Source organism: Penicillium psychrosexuale (genome assembly GCF_028828465.1).
Source record: "Penicillium psychrosexuale strain IBT 29551 chromosome Unknown utg000003l, whole genome shotgun sequence".
In the NCBI taxonomy this organism is placed as follows: Eukaryota; Fungi; Ascomycota; class Eurotiomycetes; order Eurotiales; family Aspergillaceae; genus Penicillium; species Penicillium psychrosexuale.
Window position 1 is genome coordinate 4005593 of NW_026643188.1, and position 18619 is coordinate 4024211.

Below are 18619 nucleotides of genomic sequence, written 5' to 3' on the forward strand. Positions count from 1 at the left end.
TTTCGGACTTAGCTCAAAGTCACGTGCGATAAGATACGCCGCCCCTCGATTTACACATCCATCACTGAATCAACTTGTTCTCCAATTAGCCAGAAAAAATGACTAAATTCAGACCGTGCATTGACCTGCATTCGGGGCAGGTCAAGCAGATTGTGGGTGGTACACTCAGCCAGGTGGCCGCAGACCTGAAGACCAATTACGTATCCAAGTTTCCGGCCAGCCACTATGCGGGATTGTATCAGAAGCACGATTTGCGCGGCGGGCACGTCGTGAAGCTTGGACCTGGGAATGAAGAAGCAGCCCAAGAGGCATTGCAGACATGGCCGGGTGGGCTGCAAGTGGCCGGTGGTATCACCGATAAGAATGCGCAGTATTGGATCGATCAGGGTGCGGACAAGGTAAGCCCCCGGATTCCAGACGGATTACTATTTCTTCGCTTGAATTATGCTTGGTTGAGAACTCAATGATATATATGCTTTTATTTTTTCCTATTTGCTTGCGCTTCGTCATAGTAAGAGTCCAATGACGCTAACCATGTGGAATGCGGGCAATAGGTTATCATCACTTCATTCCTCTTCCCTGGGGGCAAGTTCTCGCTCGAGCGGCTGGAATCGGTTCTTTCTGCTCTGGGCGGCGACAAGTCAAAGCTGGTCCTGGACCTGAGCTGCCGCAGAAAAGACGATACTTGGTTCGTTGCGATGGACCGCTGGCAAACCATCACAGAGATGGAGATCAACCAGGGTATGTCCTACCTGTACTGAACCTAGGCTGGTTCTTAGCCCACTGACATTATGTAGAATCGATCTCAATGTTGGAACCATATTGCGCCGAGTTCCTAATCCACGCTGCAGACGTAGAGGGCCTGCAACAAGGCGTCGATGAAGAACTTGTTTCAAGATTGGCTGAATGGTGTACTATCCCCGTGACCTACGCAGGAGGTGCACGCCATTTACAAGATCTCGAAAAGGTCCACACTAGTAGCAAGGGAAGAGTGGATTTGACGATTGGCAGCGCGCTAGATATCTTTGGCGGCTCTGGAGTGACGTTCGATGAATGTATCGAATGGAACAAAACGCATTAAAATAGAACATAAATCAAAATGAATAGATCAAAAATATTATGATGACCCAAATAGTATTCCTATATCTATTTCATCAAAGTCGTGACAACAAACAGCAAGGAGGAGTACGAGTCACAGTTGTGTCTGGACTTGTCCCAAAGGGGCTTAGGGGCTTTTATCAACTGAAGGTCCGCCCGCCTCCGTCTTCAACCTCAACTCTCTGTGTACTAGCCGAGCTGCGACCACTTCTTTCTCCGACACAGTACCTATCCCGCTCTTTTTGAAACACTCCTTACCTAGCATCAAACTGCCAACATGAAGCCCGTCGTCTCTGCCTTGAACGCCTGGTCTTGGTACGCTCCCCATCCCAATATCCATTGAAACGTGCTATCGCTTTAACACCTCGCTTCTCGCACAGTGTCATTATCTCCGCTTTCGCAATCATCATCCTCTCAGTCCTCGGCTCGCTATACAGCGTACGTCTGCCCGACTCTCACTTACCAAGACCCACGAAGACCCATTGTCCCGGACATACGTAATATGGGGATCAGCCGCTAACGCGAAGTTCCTAACTATAGAGCAACAACCACGCATACACCGGATCGGAAGGCGAACCTGAAGATGGCCCCGCAGTCGCCGCCTCTATTTATATCGCTGTGATGGTCTATGCTGTACGTCACTCCCCAAGCCCTAGGCTCCAAGCTCCGACGGGATCGTATGTTGCATGAGAAATGAATCGGTTACTGACAATGCGCCTCTTTGGCTTACAGGGCTTCTTCGTTTTCTGCGGTCTCCAGGCTTACCTTCACATGCGAGACAGTAGGGGAGGCGCTATATCACTGCATTAAAATTACCTTGGTTACTTTACATTCGATGTCTTCCTAACACGTTTATCTGTCAATTTTCAATCTTTGAGCTTATATCTCGGGATTTTGAGTACAATACGGTGGCTTAAATTTTATGCGTTGGGCGTGATGAGACCGAGAGATACCTTAATTCTCTCGAGTATGAATCACTCATGTTCACTCTGTGCGACCCAGATTCGTCTATGTTACAGACGAGCAGGATCAGACTAAACTTGAAAGGCGTTGGCGGGCAGGTTTCCCGGTCTCCTTTGCTAGAATACACAGATAGCCGACCTGCGACTTGTACATAGAGCGCTCATAATTATTTCCAGCTCTTTGATATCTCATTTTTTTTCGCCCATTAGACGGACGCATCTAAAGATAAATTTTGGTATAGACATTCAATCATTTGTCCTTCGTTGAGAAATCAAGTTTTTGTGAGACCGCCAACGCCAGTGAATGCATAATCAGATGCCGAGGCTCAGCTGGACACCTGATTTCTTTTTCGTTTTCTTTCTCGTTTTGTTTCCCTCCAGGTTATTACTCCTCATCCTCCCATGGATCCAACATCTTGGACATGTAAGGACCATCAAGATAGTACCCGAGACGAGCATAGTAGCTACGCACGCCCACACCGGAGATGACGCTGATCTTGCGACTACCGTGCTCCTCGCGCGCAATACGCTCCGCCTCCTCCATCAACAAAGTTCCAAATCCACGGTGCTGGAACTTGCGGGCATCACGTCCGTGAAGCGGCACAGCCGAACCATAGACGTGAAGCTCGCGGACAATACTCGTCTGCTGGCCAGTGAACTCAGGACGGAAGGTGTGCGTCTCACTGCACTTGCGCAGACGAAGCAATCCAATAAGAATATCCTGCTTCGGGTCTTCGTATGCAAGGAAAGTCTCCCATCCGCCATTGGCGGTGTAGTCACGGCGGATCAACTCAATCTGTGATGGACGGATCTTGTTCTTGACTTCGTTGATACCGACTTCTCGCGTGCGGACATCGCGGCAGGTCGTGCCAAAGTCCTTCATACGCGCCAATGCCAGTTCACGCAAGTTGCCGTTCTCCACGCCGGAGGTAACAAGTGGCATGGGGATATCGCGCTGGACTCGGTAGATACGGGTCCATGGGGGAACTAGGGCGAGAATTCGTGCAACAAGGTCAATGAGTGCGTTGGGTGTGTAGTTCTTGTAACGGCCGGTACGCCACAGTTCGTAGAGGCCGGTGCCGCGGATGACAAGAGTGGGATAGAGTTTGAGACCGTCGGTACGGAAGTTGGGGTTCTCGAAGTACTCCTGGAATTGGAACAGATCGCGCTCCATCCCAACGTTCGGCAGGTCGGGCATCATGTGACTGACAACCTTGAACCCGGCATCTTTGGCAAGCTTGAACGTTTCAGCTACTGCTGCTACGGTGTGGCCGCGATTGGTGTCTCGCGCAACGTCCTCGTACAGACTCTGTACACCAACCTCCAACCGCGTGCAACCGTAGCGGAGCATGCTGCTCAGATGTGTATCCAGACAGTAATCTGGCCGAGTTTCGATTGTGATACCCACACACTTCACGTTGCTCATTTCGCCTGCTAGCACGGCCTCGTCAACATTGTCCGTTTGATATCCGCTCAGCGCGTTGTGAAGCTGGGAGATGAAGGTGTCCCGGTAATCTTCGGGCAGCGACATGAAGGTTCCGCCCATAATAATGTATTCCACCTTGTCCACACTGTGACCGAGAGCTTTGATTTGGTCTACACGTCCTCGTGCCTGCTCGAACGGATCATAACGAGCGCGGATCGCTCGCATCGAGGTCGGTTCATATCCAGTATATGACTGAGTAGAGTATTCGAAGTCGGAGTCTGGGCCACCAGGGCAGTAGACACATATGTTACCGGTATACGCGATGTGGGGGCATCGATGAGGTTTGCACATAACCGCCACCACGGCGATACCAGAGGAGGTTCCTATGGACGAGGTTAGCGATAGTCCAGCACCCTCACCTGGAAAATGTAAACGTACGGATTGGCTTTGCGATCAACTTTGGTAAGATATATTTCTTGTAGTGCTCAGGCACTGCCGCGATAATGGCCGTCAGTGGCGGCGAGCTGGACAAGCTGTGCTTCTTCGAAAAAGTAGCCCGCAACTTGTTGAGATTGAGATCCTTCTTGGGCTTGGTAGAGTCTCGGTTTGACTCATAATCTTGAATCAGAGCATTTGCAATGTCGGAACAAGCTCGCATGAATCGCTCGTTCTCAGGTACGTTCTTTGCGTTCTTCTTGGCGGCTCTCTTGATTTCCTGCGAGGTCATAGTCATGGTAGCCATGGCGAAGAGAATAATACCGCGCCTAGGCGGGAAATCTTTCAATAACCAAAAAGCACAAGTTGGTTATACTTAGTGGGGGTGAGGTTGATTAGATCGAAAAATGTGGTCACCGAGGTCTGCGCCCGAAGTCTGATCCGCTTAAGTAAAATAAATTATGCCGAGCGAAAACTCCCGGGTGTGTATCCCGAACACCTTGCCCTTTATCCCCATACTTTTCTTTCTTCCAACTTACTTCTTATACCTCACCTCTCCTTTCATACATACAATCTTGCAGAAATGCAGGCCTTCCGCCGTAACACCCTCTCGGCCCTTCGAAATGTCGGTGCCACCCAGCGTCGGACTCAGGCCACCTCTGCCTATAGCGAGACCTTGAACAACCTTAAGATCAACAAGGACACACGTGTTCTGTTCCAGGGCTTCACTGGAAAGCAGGGAACGTGAGTGGAATTTCCGCGCTCTCATTATCACACAAGCATAATACTGACATTTGAGCTTGACATAGCTTCCACGCAGAGCAGGCAATCGCCTACGGTAAACATTCATCCAACCGCGATCGCATCCAAACAATAGCTTACACAGGACAGGCACAAATGTCGTCGGTGGTACCAACCCCAAGAAGGCTGGCAGCATGCACCTTGACCGTCCCGTTTTCGCCAACGTTAGCGATGCCATGAAGGAGACAGGTGCCACAGCCTCAGCTATCTTCGTTCCGTATGATCACACCTATGCTCTCCAAATATCAGGAAAACAATGCTAACTACAATTAGTCCCTCTCTTGCTGCTGCTGGTATTGAGGAGGCCATCGCCGCTGAAATGGGCCTCGTTGTTTGGTACGTGGCCGACGGAGCTTCCCCTTGTAAACAACTTTATCTGACAGCTTCTCGTTCAACAGCATCACCGAGGGTATCCCTCAGCACGGTACGGATCGATCGAGTACCAATTGAAGCCGCGAACTGATCGATTTATATAGACATGGTCCGCATTACGGACATTCTTAAGACCCAGAACAAGACCCGTCTGATCGGTCCTAACTGCCCTGGTATCATTGCTCCCGTAAGCTACCACTCCAACTTTCTGCAGTCATTCAAGCCTCGCCAATTACTCACGCATCTCGTTCATAGGGTCAATGCAAGATCGGTATCATGCCCGGCTTCATCCACAAGCGCGGTCGTGTCGGCATTGTCTCCCGTTCCGGTACCCTGACCTACGAGGCCGTCAACCAGACCACCCTCGCTGGCCTTGGTCAGTCTCTCGTGGTTGGTATTGGCGGTGACCCCTTCTCCGGCACCAACTTCATTGACTGCCTCAAGGTCTTCCTCGAGGACCCGGAGACCGACGGTATCATCATGATCGGTGAGATTGGTGGTTCCGCTGAGGAGGATGCCGCCGAGTGGTTCAAGGCCAACAACATCCACAACAAGCCTGCTGTCTCTTTCATTGCCGGTATCTCTGCTCCCCCCGGCCGCCGCATGGGTCACGCCGGTGCCATCGTCAGCGGTGGTAAGGGTGGTGCCGATTCCAAGATCGCCGCTCTCACCGATGCTGGTGTCATCGTCGAGCGCAGCCCTGCTTCCCTCGGCAAGACCCTTCTTGCTGAGTTCGTCAAACGCGACCTTGTCTAAGATCGTCGCTCATTTTCATGCATCGCGTGTCTTGTTGTTCTGGTTTTTAAGCCGGGGATCTGAGGTATATGTGCCATTTTATACATGGGGTTTATGGGCTGCTCCTGTATTCTTTTCTCCTTTGCGATAGAGATCCTTGAAGTAATCATGCTCGTGTAATTATTACTGTCTGCTGTTTGTATAGAGTAGATGGTTGAAATAAGTAAATATATGGGAACCATTCTTTTCAAGTCCGTGAAGCAGGCTTCTTGGGCGGTCCCTCCCTCACTATCTACGACTGAATCCTCATACAGACATCCATAGTAAAACAAATGAACTTATAAGCCAGCACGAATTGTACAGAAGAGCAGCCGCCATGCCTCGTCACCGCAGCTAGCTGTCCCAGTTCTCGAATAAAGTGAGATTTGATGTTAGTCCAGTATGAGCCAGGGAAAGGAAGCATCGACTGCAAAACACGCATCCTGTCGCGCACTGACTCGCTGTGCTAAATTATTTCCTAGACAAGTCCCTCGAGACCTTGTCGATGCGGAATAGCACTCACGCACTCGAGCATCCAGATTGATAGCTCAATGTATCTTAGTGACACGAGCTCTAGAGATCAAGGGAAGTATTCATAGCCTTGCACTAAAGTGAACCTAGGGAGACTATATATAACGAAAGAAGCTATTATACCTACAATTGGGGAATTGTATTCTTTAGCTTGTTATCGAGATTATTTGATGGGTACACCTTTTCAATCTTTTCTTGTCCTAGTCGGAGAGGGTGAATATGAAATGACGAAGCAAGAATGATTCAACGCGAAGGCTATTGATATGTTTGAGATTGTATTCCCCGGGGCCAAGGCTGGTGAAGAGAGAACCGAGTCCGGATACTTAAAGGACTTTGATAAAATACATACCATAGCTACTTAATACGGTAATATGTAATACAATACACACCATGTATGATTTGTAGAGAACAACAATTCCCTAAGAAGATTCGAATGTATGAACCGATTTATCAACATGAAGTAAAATAAATATCCAGTGAGGTACCAACTAACCGAGAGAGATAGAGATGTAGACACGAGTCTATTCTACAGCAAAATTCTATGAGAGAAAGGTAAACTGCTTTTCTAACATCGTATTAAGCTTCTCAAATTATACCAAATTCCACATGTGATTGTTTTCCCAAAGAAACCTAGATCATGCTGCTACCCTCTGATACTCAGCCCCGAAGAGGGATTATCAGTTAGCAAGTCCGGAAGACCACTTTCTATTTTAATAGGGGCTACGTCCCAGCGACTTTTTGGCTTCTCGGGGGCCCCATTCTGAAAGGTTGATGGCACACAGAGCTTACCATTCGAAAGACCCGGGGCTGGCGACGAAGAATTGTCATTTGATAATGTCTCACGCAGACATGCAACCGGAACTTTCAATACCACAATACGGCTCTTCGCTTGAGAGCCCTCTTTCTCATCCATCCATCTCTTCAGGGTTATATAAGTTCGGCTTCGGCCAAAATTAGCGCGATATTCTCTGACGAATCTCGATTGGTTCCAGTTTTCGTGTAAATGAGCTTTCATCCACGCAGCAGCCACCGATCTCTCTTGATGGTCGGACTTGTGATCGGACCTTCGCGGCCTTTTCCGTGCTTCCGATATATTGATCGATTGTCGCCGTTTATATGCACGGGGACGTGGATTCTCATTCTCAAAGAGCGTATTGCATCCGTCCCGCGGGGGACATTTCGGGTGTGATATGCGCATATCCAGCTCGGAATCCTTTTGCGAGGACCTAGGGTCCATCGGAACGGCAATTTCAGAGATTGACGATAGATCCTTCAAGTGCATGGGGCTCACTGAGACGGCTTTTTCAACGCCTTCTGGCAGAGAAACATGAGATGTTGACATAACAGCTTCATCTTCTCCTGTTCGAGACATCGAAGACGAAGTTCTCGAGGGCAAAGAATTTAATGGAACAGCTATGTCACCATCTAGTGCGGCCTTGCCTCCATTATTAGAGTCATTTTTCGTCTGTTGACCGGAACTGTCGTCTTTTGTCCCATTTTCCTCCTCGGGGCCTTTGTTCTCTAGGACCTTGTACTCTGACATTTCGTCCCCTGTCTCATCCTCACTCGAGTCTTCAGATGAACTGTCGAAACTCATGTCGCTATGGCCTTCGGAAGTCATTTCCGATCCGCTTGACCCATTCAGCGGGCATGATTGTGCCGAACTTGATGCACGGAGTCTCTCTGGAGAAAAGGCGGCCTCAGGCTCATGCGGTGTCAAATACTGTGCCTGGTCACTTGTTGGGGTGGGATAAATCGTGGTAGAATCTAGGAAGGACCGAAGCTCGCTCAGGCGTATCTTCAGTTTTTGTTTAAACTTTTTTAGACCTCTCCTATCTGTTACAGTCAGATTGCTGCTTGCGTCAAGTGTATGAGTAGGTGGGAGTACTAACATTTTGAATCGTCCTTTTGTTCACCGGTGATATTATTTAATATTCTCAAAGTGATCTCCATCTCTCTTAGCACATCTGCGCGGCTTGGTCTCGGACTGGAAATTTGGAGGGCATGGCTTCGGCAAAACTCGACTCTGTCGTGTAATTGATGATCGAATTCAAGTACTTTCCCCTGAATGGAGCAGTGGTAGCATCCATCATTTTGTTTCTGGAAATCGCCGTGACGAACAATGTCCAACCAACCAATAGATGGGCTATCTGCGTCTTTATTCCAGGATGAGGGATCACAGCCCATATTTATGGTCAGGGACCTTTCCAAATCGTAACTCTGTAGCGGCTGTTTCGAGAAATGCTGTGTGAAGGTCTGAGCTGTCTGGAGGACCTCTTCATAAGACCGAATGAAGTCTCGGCGATATGACTGGAGGTCTTCGAATCGTCGTATTGGGATGTATCTCCGCGACCCCCAGCTAATGAAATACTGAGAGCTATCCATGTTGTTCGTCTCAGGCCCTTTTTGAGGTCAGTTCAACTCCTCATACTCGGTGTCTTCTCTCTCATACAATACAGTAATTTGTTTCCTCTGTTGCTCATAGGGGTTTCGAGGGCTCTGATATTGAAATATGACTTTTCCTCAAAACAGTTTCAAAGCGGATATCTGGGGTAAAGAAAATAACGCAAAGGAGAAGGGAAAGTGTTAAATAATAAATTTTGGGTTTTCTCGTATAGCGTGTACGGCGCCGCACTGTTATCGGCACCCTTATACCCTGGTCACTCTGGTAGAGCCTGCATTTCAACAGACACACTAGAGAATCGAAATATCGAGTACGGACATACGACGCCCCGCACTTGTGTGATTGGGTTCAAACATCCTGTTGCGGTGTGCCCACCATTACATCCTTGTCATACAGGGGTCAGTTTCCTGGTCCGCACAGGGGTCGGTTTTCAGGTCTGCACTGGGGTCGGTTTTCAGGTCTGCACTGGGGTCGGTTTTCAGGTCTGCACTGGGGTCGGTTTTCAGGTCTGCACTGGGGTCGGTTTCCTGGTCCGCACCAGGGTCAGTGTCTAGATCGCAGTTTTGGGGGCTATCTACATTTAGGGGGCCGGGAGCCAATCTCTGCTCCTCCGTATATGCCCCTCGTTCCGTACAAATCCAGGCCAGCGATGTTCTCTGAATTTCTTCTTGAGCACAAGTCTTGACACAGTTTTCCTGACAGAAGTGTGTGTATTCCGTCCTCCGTACGGAGTACGGCTTTGCACTTTTCGCCTCTTGGCTAGCTTCATTGGTGTTGTTATCATCTAGATTCTGTACTACCCTATGGTTCAAAATAGCCGTGTTTGACGCAATTATTGTGCCTTACCAACCGTCAGATGTAGCTAATAGTGGAACTTTTTACGTTCAGCTTCATTAACATATCGCAACGGAGGTTGCATGATAGACAGAGATACTACAACATAGGCTCCAAGCGTGGTATATTCTACAGCAGTTGTAGGTCTCTTAGTTGGGACTTCCGGGTGACTCGTGGTTTTATTAGCGCAGTTTTTTCTTTGCACCATGTACTTGGCTAATACTTATACTAATTTATTGTACATCCAAGGCTTTTTATTAGCAGCGCAGCTGATGCTTTCCCTTTCGGTTTATTAATTTCTCCCTTTTGTTGACTTTTGTTGACTTTCGTTGACTTTCGATGATCATCTTGGGAAACAGAAAATTTTTTTCTAAAAGGTAGAAGAATCGTACTTTTACTTGGAAAAATACGAAGCTGTCACTTCACAGGAATTTGGCGGTTTGATAATGTATGGTACCATTCAGTGGTATGAACATGTAAATGACAGTACTGAGAATTTCAATCTTGGAACGGACATGCTGACAAATTGTAATGTATCGGGACCTCACCTGCCCGGGGTTGATGAGTGAGCAGAGTGAGTCAAGAGACGAGTGAGTCACCTAAGATAGTAGTATAAAAACTTTTGAAGGGATTCGAATTCACCACTAATAAACATCAATTCGGCAATTGGAGTCCTAAACAAAATGAAATCATTGGAATTTACCCTTCCCACGGCTTTGATACTGATAGACAACCAATCAGGCTTCTGCGATCCAAAGACAATATCTCATTGGGGGGGCACACGATCCAACCCGAGCTATGAAACCAATCTCCAAGCACTTCTCTCTGCATTTCGAGCTGCGAGATCTTCATCTTCCACGCTGCTGGAGGTAATCCATGTTTTTCACTCCTCTACAACTCCGGAGTCTCCGTTCCACCCTTCCAACCCCGAACAGGGTATGCGTCCCCTGGACTTCGCTACCCCTGCCTCAGATGGGTCGGAGCCGGTCTTTTGGAAAAGTGTCAATTCTTCTTTTATTGGGACTGGACTTGAGGCGCATTTGCGTGAAAAGGGGTTCCGTCAGCTTATCATTGCTGGGTTGACGACTGATCATTGTGTTTCAACTACTGTTCGAATGGCGGCTAATCTGGGGGTTGTGGATCGGTATCTTGGAGATGGACCTGTCCGGTTGAGATCGGATGGGACTCATGAGAATGACGTGAAAGTTGACAAGGGGCGTATTGTCCTTGTCGAGGATGCCACGGCTACCTTTGGGAAGGCTGGAATTGATTCGGAGACTATTCAGAAGGTTTCTGTTGCTAGCCTCGATGGCGAGTTTGCGGATGTATTTTCTACAGAGGAGGTTATTAAGGCTCTGAGCAAGATCCAAAGCTAGCGTGATAGTGCTGAATTCAGTGAGACTACTACATCTCTTCCACCCAGCCCCAACTATGTTCGGCCTACTCCGTAAATTTCAATTATTTAGTCTTCTTCTCACTTCAGGCTCTATTTCCTGGATGTCTACAATGTCTACAAGTCAGACTACAGAGACCTGGACCGACGGATTGTCTCTCTCATCCCGTGTACATTTGTGCATCCGAACAAAAAATATACAAAAAATATATCAAACAAAACTGTGTGGCGGGTTGCCACTACATATAAACATAGTTGCCTTTGTCGTGGACAAGGATAGACCAGGTCCCAGGGCGCCTCTGGGTCCCAGCCCCCTCGCCTTTAGACTCGGATCAACTCTTGTAACTCCCCCAAACCCCTCATCTTCTCATCCAACCGCCTCGTCCCTCTACTCCTCCTCGAATTCCCACTCACAGTCACTGAGGTCGTGGCTCACCTCAGTGCTGTCACCCTCCGCGTCTGATTTCCCCCCCATGTCACTCAGACACTCATCCTCGCTCTCCTCCCTAAATCGGAGCTCCCACTTCTCCCACTCATCCCACTCATCCTCTTCATCGTCCTCGATAGTTGGAAGAGGGATGGGTTTGGAGGTGTCCCCATCAGTGAGGGGCCATGCCCATTGGAGAAGGCCATCCATTTTTTCGGCGTAGTCCTCCGCGTCGAAGTTGAGTGCTGGGGTATAGGCCACTTTGAGTCGGCCATTGTCGAAATACCCATGCAAAACTCGAACTCGAGCATCGGGGAGAAATGAGATGACCATTGTCTACATAGATGTCAGTCAGTCATGCATTGCCTATCATTTGATGGAGCGTCTAGACTCACCGGGAAGTCAAGTTGGGGCCGCTCATGTCGGTGGTACTTGCCGATTTGGTGCTTGTGGTTCTGGATTCCACTAAGCATCCATCGAACCAGTATTATGAGCTCTCCAACTGAGGGGAAAGTGGCATGATAGCATTCTTCGCTTGTCATGACGGCGAGTTGATGAGCGCCCTTTCCATCAGCATTTACGGCTCCCCTTTGTACGGTGAAGCCATACTTGTCGTTGCTGTTGAAGAGACTTTTGTCTTCTTCCATGCTATATTCGTCAACGGTTAGTTTCAAGCTGCTTTCTATCTATTATTGGGGATGTAGACTCACGGGATCAGGTCCCAGTAAATGGGGGTGTTGCTGCCCCTCTGAGATTTGCGGAGGTACTTCGAAAATGCCTTGTAGAGTTGATAGTGCATCTCTTGGGGGACGAAGTCTTGATTTGTCTTCATCGCCCGAACCCACGTGAACGGGTCGTCCACGGGGTCCTCGGGGTCGAGTGCACTATTGGCGATTTTGAAGGTGGTGTCGGTGTCGGGTGTGAAGAATTGGATGAGGGAACGATCGGTATTCCCCGTCCAGAAATCCATCGGGTGGATGTCAATGTTGGAAGCCTGATTTGGGATATAATCAGGCTCCATGTGAAGGAGCTGTTTGTGCAGCTGCCATAGGCTCTTCTTCTTCTCTTTGAAGAGCCAAACCCAGAGAGGAATACGACACATCGTGAAACCACCTGGGGATGAATGATGAAGAAAGAAGAAAAAGAAAAGGAAGTGCAGAGAACGGGGGCCCTTTTATGTTCTCCCTTGGTCAAATCCTGGTCTGCCTCCGACATCCAGGACTATATCAACTATGCCTAAATAAGATACGGCCGGGTTAGACCCATGGGTTCATCGCGTATCTCAACATAGAAAGCTTATTCTTCGGTGCTGGACTGCTTCGGACGCCATGTTGGGTAGCGGATAGCTTCTGCTTAGATGTGTACCAATTCAACAAGATATAGTTTATAAATCGGAACACAGATACCATGGCATAGTAAACCCTATATTCTCCGAATCCCTTTGCAGTATCTAAAGCTACATGACCATTGGTAGATAGTTGGTCAGAGAAAGATCAGAACAAGATGAGGCTTTAGTGAAGTAACGTGTATTTCATAGTAAGAAGGAAGTGAAACTAATTTGAATGCCAAATGCCACGCAAGTAGTTGTGTGATAGAAGCAAGAAAGGAAACAGTTTATCTAGAAATTTGAATATATTGAGGCGTGACGGAAAATCATGCAGCGCGTAATTTTGAACCCTGACTGCTATAGGTCTTCGTACCACAATCTCTTCGGGTGTACTTAAGCGTCCCCGCGGGCTCAGATTCTTCATGGCGTTCAGCACGGGTTCTGGCTTGTCTGGTGTGAACAGCTCAGTATCGGTCGGACCTGGGGCGACGGCGTTGATGGTGATCTCCTTGGGGCCGAGGTCCTTAGCGAGAACGTGAACCCTCTGCTTGACAGGGCCCTTAGAGGTTAAGTAAATGAGATAGGGATGGCCAATTGTGGAAGCGTGACAGAGAGTTGAGGAAAGAAGAAAGATTCGGGCGCTGGGGCGGAGGTGAGGGACTGTCTTCTACAATCATCAACCATCAGTTTGGAGGACGTGGGTGATATGGGTAAACAATCTGAGATCGGATGGCACAATGAAGTTCTCGGTAACATACGCTTTTTGAATGGGCCGGTATCTTCCCAGGCTCGGAGATCTGCGCTTCTAGTGCTTCCTAGTCTAAAATATAAATTGAGACTTGCTAGAATAGCACAATAGACCAATGTTGTATATTAGTGGCTGTGGCTATTCGTGGAGACGTATTGTAGTTAACATATAGCAAGCACTAACAATAGAAGAGTGGCCAGGTTACGTCTCCACGATCCTAAGTGTGATCGACCATAAAGCTACGGAGTAGTGATAGCATCAAAGGGGTCAGGGTCACTAGGGAACATCTACTCGAGCCAGATTATCATCGCCAGTGATGCAGAAAGCGCTCCACATCCTGCATAACTAACTGCAACGGTCTGCGAGACCTCTCCTGGTTCTGGCAGACAGTTCTTTGACGAAGCTGGCTGCGAGATAGGCGCTTGGATAATGTCTGCTGTCTTCCATTCTGGAGGTATCGAATTTGGTGCATTCGACAGTGACTTTCGCGTCCAAGTCGCGATGATATGTTGCCACTCGGGCATAGGAGGCCTCCAAACGTCTAAATTGCGGAAATCAGGGTCTTTAAAGACCAACAAAGCATTATTGACGGAAGCGAATTTCAGCACCCATTCTAGACAATCGGAAGTATAAATTCCCGGCCCCAACTCATTGTCCAAGGAACTATTGTGAATGTCCGGGGTGAAAAAAGCCATCATCGCAGCTAAAGCTGCCCGAGTAGACACTCGGTACAAAAATGAGCCGCCGCCGAGTTTACTTAAATAGTCTTTCCTGATCTTCGTGGCTAGGCGGTCCTTGTTCTTGTCCCCTTTGACTCGAATTGCGGAAATTTCCTGCGGCAGACGTTGGGGTCTGTTGGCAGGAAACAGCTCCTCCAATCTATGATAGGCGTATTGGTATCCAACTTGAGGTGGGATGGGATTAAGCCGGACTGGCATAACAAAAACAGGCGGCTGATTGTATCCAAAGAAATACCGATCGTACATCGATGCTGGAAGTTTGTCCTCTTCGAACAGATGCTCCAAGATCCATCGTACACCGACATTTGTTGGGATGAGTCGCACCTCATCTTCGAGGGCAATCGCTGGGTCGTTAATTGCATCGACCAGCTCATCAAGGCCTGCGAGCCAAAAAATGCTACTCAATGGGCCAATCAGTTCATCAAATCCTAAAGTCAGATCAGTCAAAACATCCTCTAGCTTTCGCCAAAATAGATATAGGTCTGCGTACGATAGCTATTGCTGTCAATGTAGTCTCCGATATCCTCGGGGATCGTTCCCGGGTATCCATGCTCTCTTGACCATACCGGGCGGAATCCTGCTTCCGCCAACTGACTCATTGTCCGAGCGAGTTTATTCCGATTGTCGGAGGCCATATCAGGAGATTTTCCCAGCTTCTCTTGGATAATGGGGGTTGTAAAGGGGGGTGTTCCTGGCACTATGCTGGCGGATGAGGAAGTTGAGTATGTGAGAGATGGGATGGACGAAATCGAAGGTATAGAATCAGTCGGACTGATTGATGTGGCTGGGCTGCTTGCCGAAGCCGGAAACGGAAAGCTTTCCCTTGGGTCCATGACTTGATCAATGAAGTAAATTAGATCGCAAGGAGTTGAATTGGATTGCCCGAATTCCATTCTAATATTCCTGGATATATGTATAGCTTCGCTCTTGCCAAAAGCAATGGCACCTGCCTGTATATCCGCATCTTGGTATTGAGCACAAATATAAGAGCAAGGTCAGGAAACTACATGTGTAGTGTTTTCCTACCGAAAAAGGAGTCGGATCTTAACACCTTAACATGGTACCATGGATTCCCCCGGCTTACACCTGACAGATCGAAGTCTGACCCATACCTCCAGTGTCTATAGACGATGGATGCCCCGACGGGTTATTTTCTAGCTGTAGAAGGGAGTCGATGACCTCGAATCTGCTGTTCTTGCTTCCAGAAGAGAACTTCTGATGAAGGCCTACGAAATTCTAACAGGAAAATAGATTCCACTGGATGGTACTTAATTCTACAAGAATAATACTGAAGTTCCCAATACTATTCAGGCAAAAGGATAGTTAAACGAGGATACGGAGAGGTCCTCATTAGGGTAGTGTGAGACCCCTAGGTATGGAATGCCTAAGGGAATGCTGTATATAATGGAGGATCGGGAAATAGAGATAGTAGTATATGCAGTGGTATATTGGAACTAATAGCTACTTCTCTAAAGAAGTAGTATACGAGGATAATATATAGGTTTGTGGGTCATATGACCTAAGGAGGCTGTGTAGGCAGTATGTATTATACCTGTCTAGTCTATAGTCCCCTATATACCTAAGATGGGTGCTCCACGCCCTATAATAGGGCTTATACCTTAGGTATCAGCCTTCTTAGTACTAGGGTCCTGATAATATCCCCCTCCTTATGGTATACGGTCCCCGTAGGCTCGGAATAGGAGAAGAATAAAGGAGTAGCTTAGTCCATTAAAACCTATATATCTAAAAAACCTTGTAGTAAGGGTAAAAAGGTATATAGGGAAAGGTATCTAGCCTTAATGCTCTAAAAATATAGAAAATGATATAATAGAAGTATAAATAGAGGGTATAGTATATATAATAAGGTCTATATATAGTATAGTTATATAACCGCGCTAAGGAATCAGGTAGCTATGGTTTCTAATGCCTATAAACTTAGGTATCTTATATATATAAGGTATGGCTAAGTAGTTATTTGCTAGTAAGAGAATATAGTTAGGATAAAGGGAGATACTATACCTATATATACCTAGGGTATACCCTAGTATCTTCTTCTCTTCTTTAACCTCTTATCTTACTTAATCTATAAGTATACCTAGTTTATTTTTTTATTAAAATTCTATTAATTTAATAGTGCTTTTATTAGGATAAAACCATTTTAGTTAGGATACTACTATTAGTTAGTAGATATATTTAAATTTAGTAGTATTACGTTCTATATAGTATACTGAGAAATTTTAATGTTATATCTACCCCTTCCTTATAGGAAACGGCCTTATTTTCTAGTTTATATACTAACTATATTTATAGTATAGTAATAGTATATCGTTATCCTATACCGCCCTTCTCTAAGGAGGATAAAACTCTATATCTATAGGTATAGTACTATTATATATTAGGCCGCCGGCCTATAACTCTACTACCTTATCTAGTAACCCCTAAGCCTATTAAGGAACTACTACCTTACTAGCGGTACTTTTTCTAGCTATAAAGCTACCTAAACTATAAGTATAAGACCCTTATAGGTTATACTAAATGTACTTACTATACTTTAGTAAAGTATAGTTATATCCCTATAAGTTAGTTATATTATTTATAGGGAGGAATCTATTATTAATAATAATATAGCTTCCTATTAAGGTTTAGCCTACTACCTATACCGCTCTTAATATATTACCTATATCTACTTATATACCCTAAGTATATATTATTAAGTAGAGTATTAAGCGCTTAACCTATATAGCTAATAAGGCTAAAAAGGCTACTACTATTATAGAAGCTATAGAGGTTATAGTAGTTACTAAAGTTATTATAGCCCTAGAAGTTATAAAAAATATAGAGGATATCTCTAAAGTTAAAGAATTCTTTAATATTCCTACTAATTTAGTAGAGGAAAGTATAGTTCCTAATATAGGTATACCTAATAATACTTTATTTATCCCTATAAACTTAGCCTCTATCTCTTAGGATACCCTGATTATAGAGTCTATTTTACTACTCTATAGTATTTTTAATACTATCCTATTAGTATTTAAGTCTAACTAGGTATATTAACCTTACCTATACCTATATATAAATTCTATTAAGTATAGGGAATATAGTACTAATTTTTAATCTATAATTAAAGCTTCTTATATTTCGAGTATATATTCTTAGTCCTTATCTTCTTTAGTATCTTTATAGCTATATTTAACCTAGCTTTATAGTTATTAAGGGCCTTAGTCTCTTTAACTATAGACTATAATTCCTAGGTTACTTCGATATTATTATAGCTATACTACTTAACTAAGTAGGACTTATTCTTCTTACCTTAATAGGATAGGATATATTTAATCTTATACTCTACTTAATTATTAATTTTAATTAGTTTAGGAGTATTATTATTAGTTAGAGTATTACTATAATATAATTCTAATACTAATATATAGTATATTAGGTATAGTAATCTAAAACGGGGGGATAGATATAGCTTATATACTTATATACCGACCTTCTTAAGAATCGGAAATAGACCTAGTATTTTATAATCTAGTTTCTTACTTAGCCTACCTATTTCTATATTCTTACTCTTAAGATATACCTAATTACTAACCTTAAAGGATTTATCTATATAGTATTTATCTATATAGTACTTTATTAATTCTTTTACCTTAGTAAGTCGCTCTTTTATAAAGCCCCTTATTTCTTAGATTTCCTATACCCTCTGTATAATATCTATATAGTATTCCTTAGGGTACTCTTTAATACTATCTTAGATAGATAGGTTATAACCTATTAATACTTTATATAGTGACTTTCTAGTTATACTATAAGTTATTATATTATATATAAATACTGTAATAGGTAGCTAGTATACCTAGTTATCTTACTCCTAGTTAATATATAACTAAAGGAAATACTCTAGTACCTGATTTTAGCATTTAGTCTAGCCATTAGTTTAGGGATAGAATATAGTAGATAACTGGCACTTAACTGTAAGGAGAAAATAGAAGGTTAACTAGAACTAGCTGGTAAATAGGCTGCCTCTATCGCTTACCAGGTTCTCTGGTATACTAAAGATCGGAATCATATGTTTATATAATAAATCTGCTAACTTAGGTATATCAATTTCTTTCGTATAAGGAAGATAAAGGGTATACTTTATAAACATATCCACTAAGATAAGTAGATATCGGCAAAGCCTACCTGGCCTATAGCCTAGCCCAGCCTAGCCTACTAATAGGCTAGGCTTTAGGCTCACTTCTTCGGCCTATACTAAATTATAGGCCGATACCCTAGGCCTATAGCCTACGACGGGGGGCCTATATAGGCCTTATATAATATAAATAGGCCTCTGGCGTATAGATA

General features: G+C 45.4%; 8 protein-coding genes across 8 annotated transcripts; 4 read left to right on the top strand and 4 right to left on the bottom strand.

Moving 5' to 3' along the window:
- Window positions 1-98: 98 nt before the first annotated feature.
- On the top strand, window positions 99-1081 carry N7518_005367 (1-(5-phosphoribosyl)-5- ((5-phosphoribosylamino)methylideneamino)imidazole-4-carboxamide isomerase HIS6; the record flags this gene model as incomplete). Its single annotated transcript, XM_057186294.1, has 3 exons — window positions 99-398; window positions 555-741; window positions 798-1081. 3 exons carry the CDS (start codon window positions 99-101, stop codon window positions 1079-1081), a joined length of 771 nt encoding a protein of 256 aa, XP_057043064.1.
- Window positions 1082-1375: 294 nt separating this feature from the next.
- N7518_005368 (uncharacterized protein) lies at window positions 1376-1908 on the top strand (the record flags this gene model as incomplete). Its single annotated transcript, XM_057186295.1, has 4 exons — window positions 1376-1413; window positions 1479-1536; window positions 1639-1731; window positions 1831-1908. The coding sequence occupies 4 exons, from the start codon at window positions 1376-1378 to the stop codon at window positions 1906-1908; spliced, it is 267 nt and encodes an 88-aa protein (XP_057043065.1).
- A 537-nt stretch (window positions 1909-2445) lies between these two features.
- Window positions 2446-4228, bottom strand: N7518_005369 (Elongator subunit ELP3; the record flags this gene model as incomplete). Its single annotated transcript, XM_057186296.1, has 2 exons — window positions 2446-3869; window positions 3925-4228. The coding sequence occupies 2 exons, from the start codon at window positions 4226-4228 to the stop codon at window positions 2446-2448; spliced, it is 1728 nt and encodes a 575-aa protein (XP_057043066.1).
- Window positions 4229-4504: 276 nt separating this feature from the next.
- Window positions 4505-5850, top strand: N7518_005370 (succinate--CoA ligase (GDP-forming) subunit alpha; the record flags this gene model as incomplete). The annotated part of the gene is made up of 7 exons (XM_057186297.1): window positions 4505-4665; window positions 4731-4759; window positions 4813-4939; window positions 4996-5058; window positions 5121-5146; window positions 5199-5281; window positions 5350-5850. The coding sequence occupies 7 exons, from the start codon at window positions 4505-4507 to the stop codon at window positions 5848-5850; spliced, it is 990 nt and encodes a 329-aa protein (XP_057043067.1).
- A 1339-nt stretch (window positions 5851-7189) lies between these two features.
- On the bottom strand, window positions 7190-9572 carry N7518_005371 (uncharacterized protein; the record flags this gene model as incomplete). The annotated part of the gene is made up of 4 exons (XM_057186298.1): window positions 7190-8235; window positions 8292-8801; window positions 9198-9373; window positions 9532-9572. Coding segments are annotated over 4 exons (1773 nt in total), but the record flags the coding sequence as incomplete, so codon positions are not given.
- A 748-nt stretch (window positions 9573-10320) lies between these two features.
- On the top strand, window positions 10321-11013 carry N7518_005372 (putative isochorismatase family hydrolase; the record flags this gene model as incomplete). The annotated part of the gene is made up of 1 exon (XM_057186299.1): window positions 10321-11013. One exon carries the CDS (start codon window positions 10321-10323, stop codon window positions 11011-11013), a length of 693 nt encoding a protein of 230 aa, XP_057043069.1.
- Window positions 11014-11418: 405 nt separating this feature from the next.
- Window positions 11419-12559, bottom strand: N7518_005373 (uncharacterized protein; the record flags this gene model as incomplete). Its single annotated transcript, XM_057186300.1, has 3 exons — window positions 11419-11793; window positions 11853-12105; window positions 12168-12559. The coding sequence occupies 3 exons, from the start codon at window positions 12557-12559 to the stop codon at window positions 11419-11421; spliced, it is 1020 nt and encodes a 339-aa protein (XP_057043070.1).
- Window positions 12560-13819: 1260 nt separating this feature from the next.
- N7518_005374 (uncharacterized protein) lies at window positions 13820-15105 on the bottom strand (the record flags this gene model as incomplete). Its single annotated transcript, XM_057186301.1, has 2 exons — window positions 13820-14700; window positions 14763-15105. 2 exons carry the CDS (start codon window positions 15103-15105, stop codon window positions 13820-13822), a joined length of 1224 nt encoding a protein of 407 aa, XP_057043071.1.
- Between the last annotated feature and the right edge of the window lie 3514 nt (window positions 15106-18619).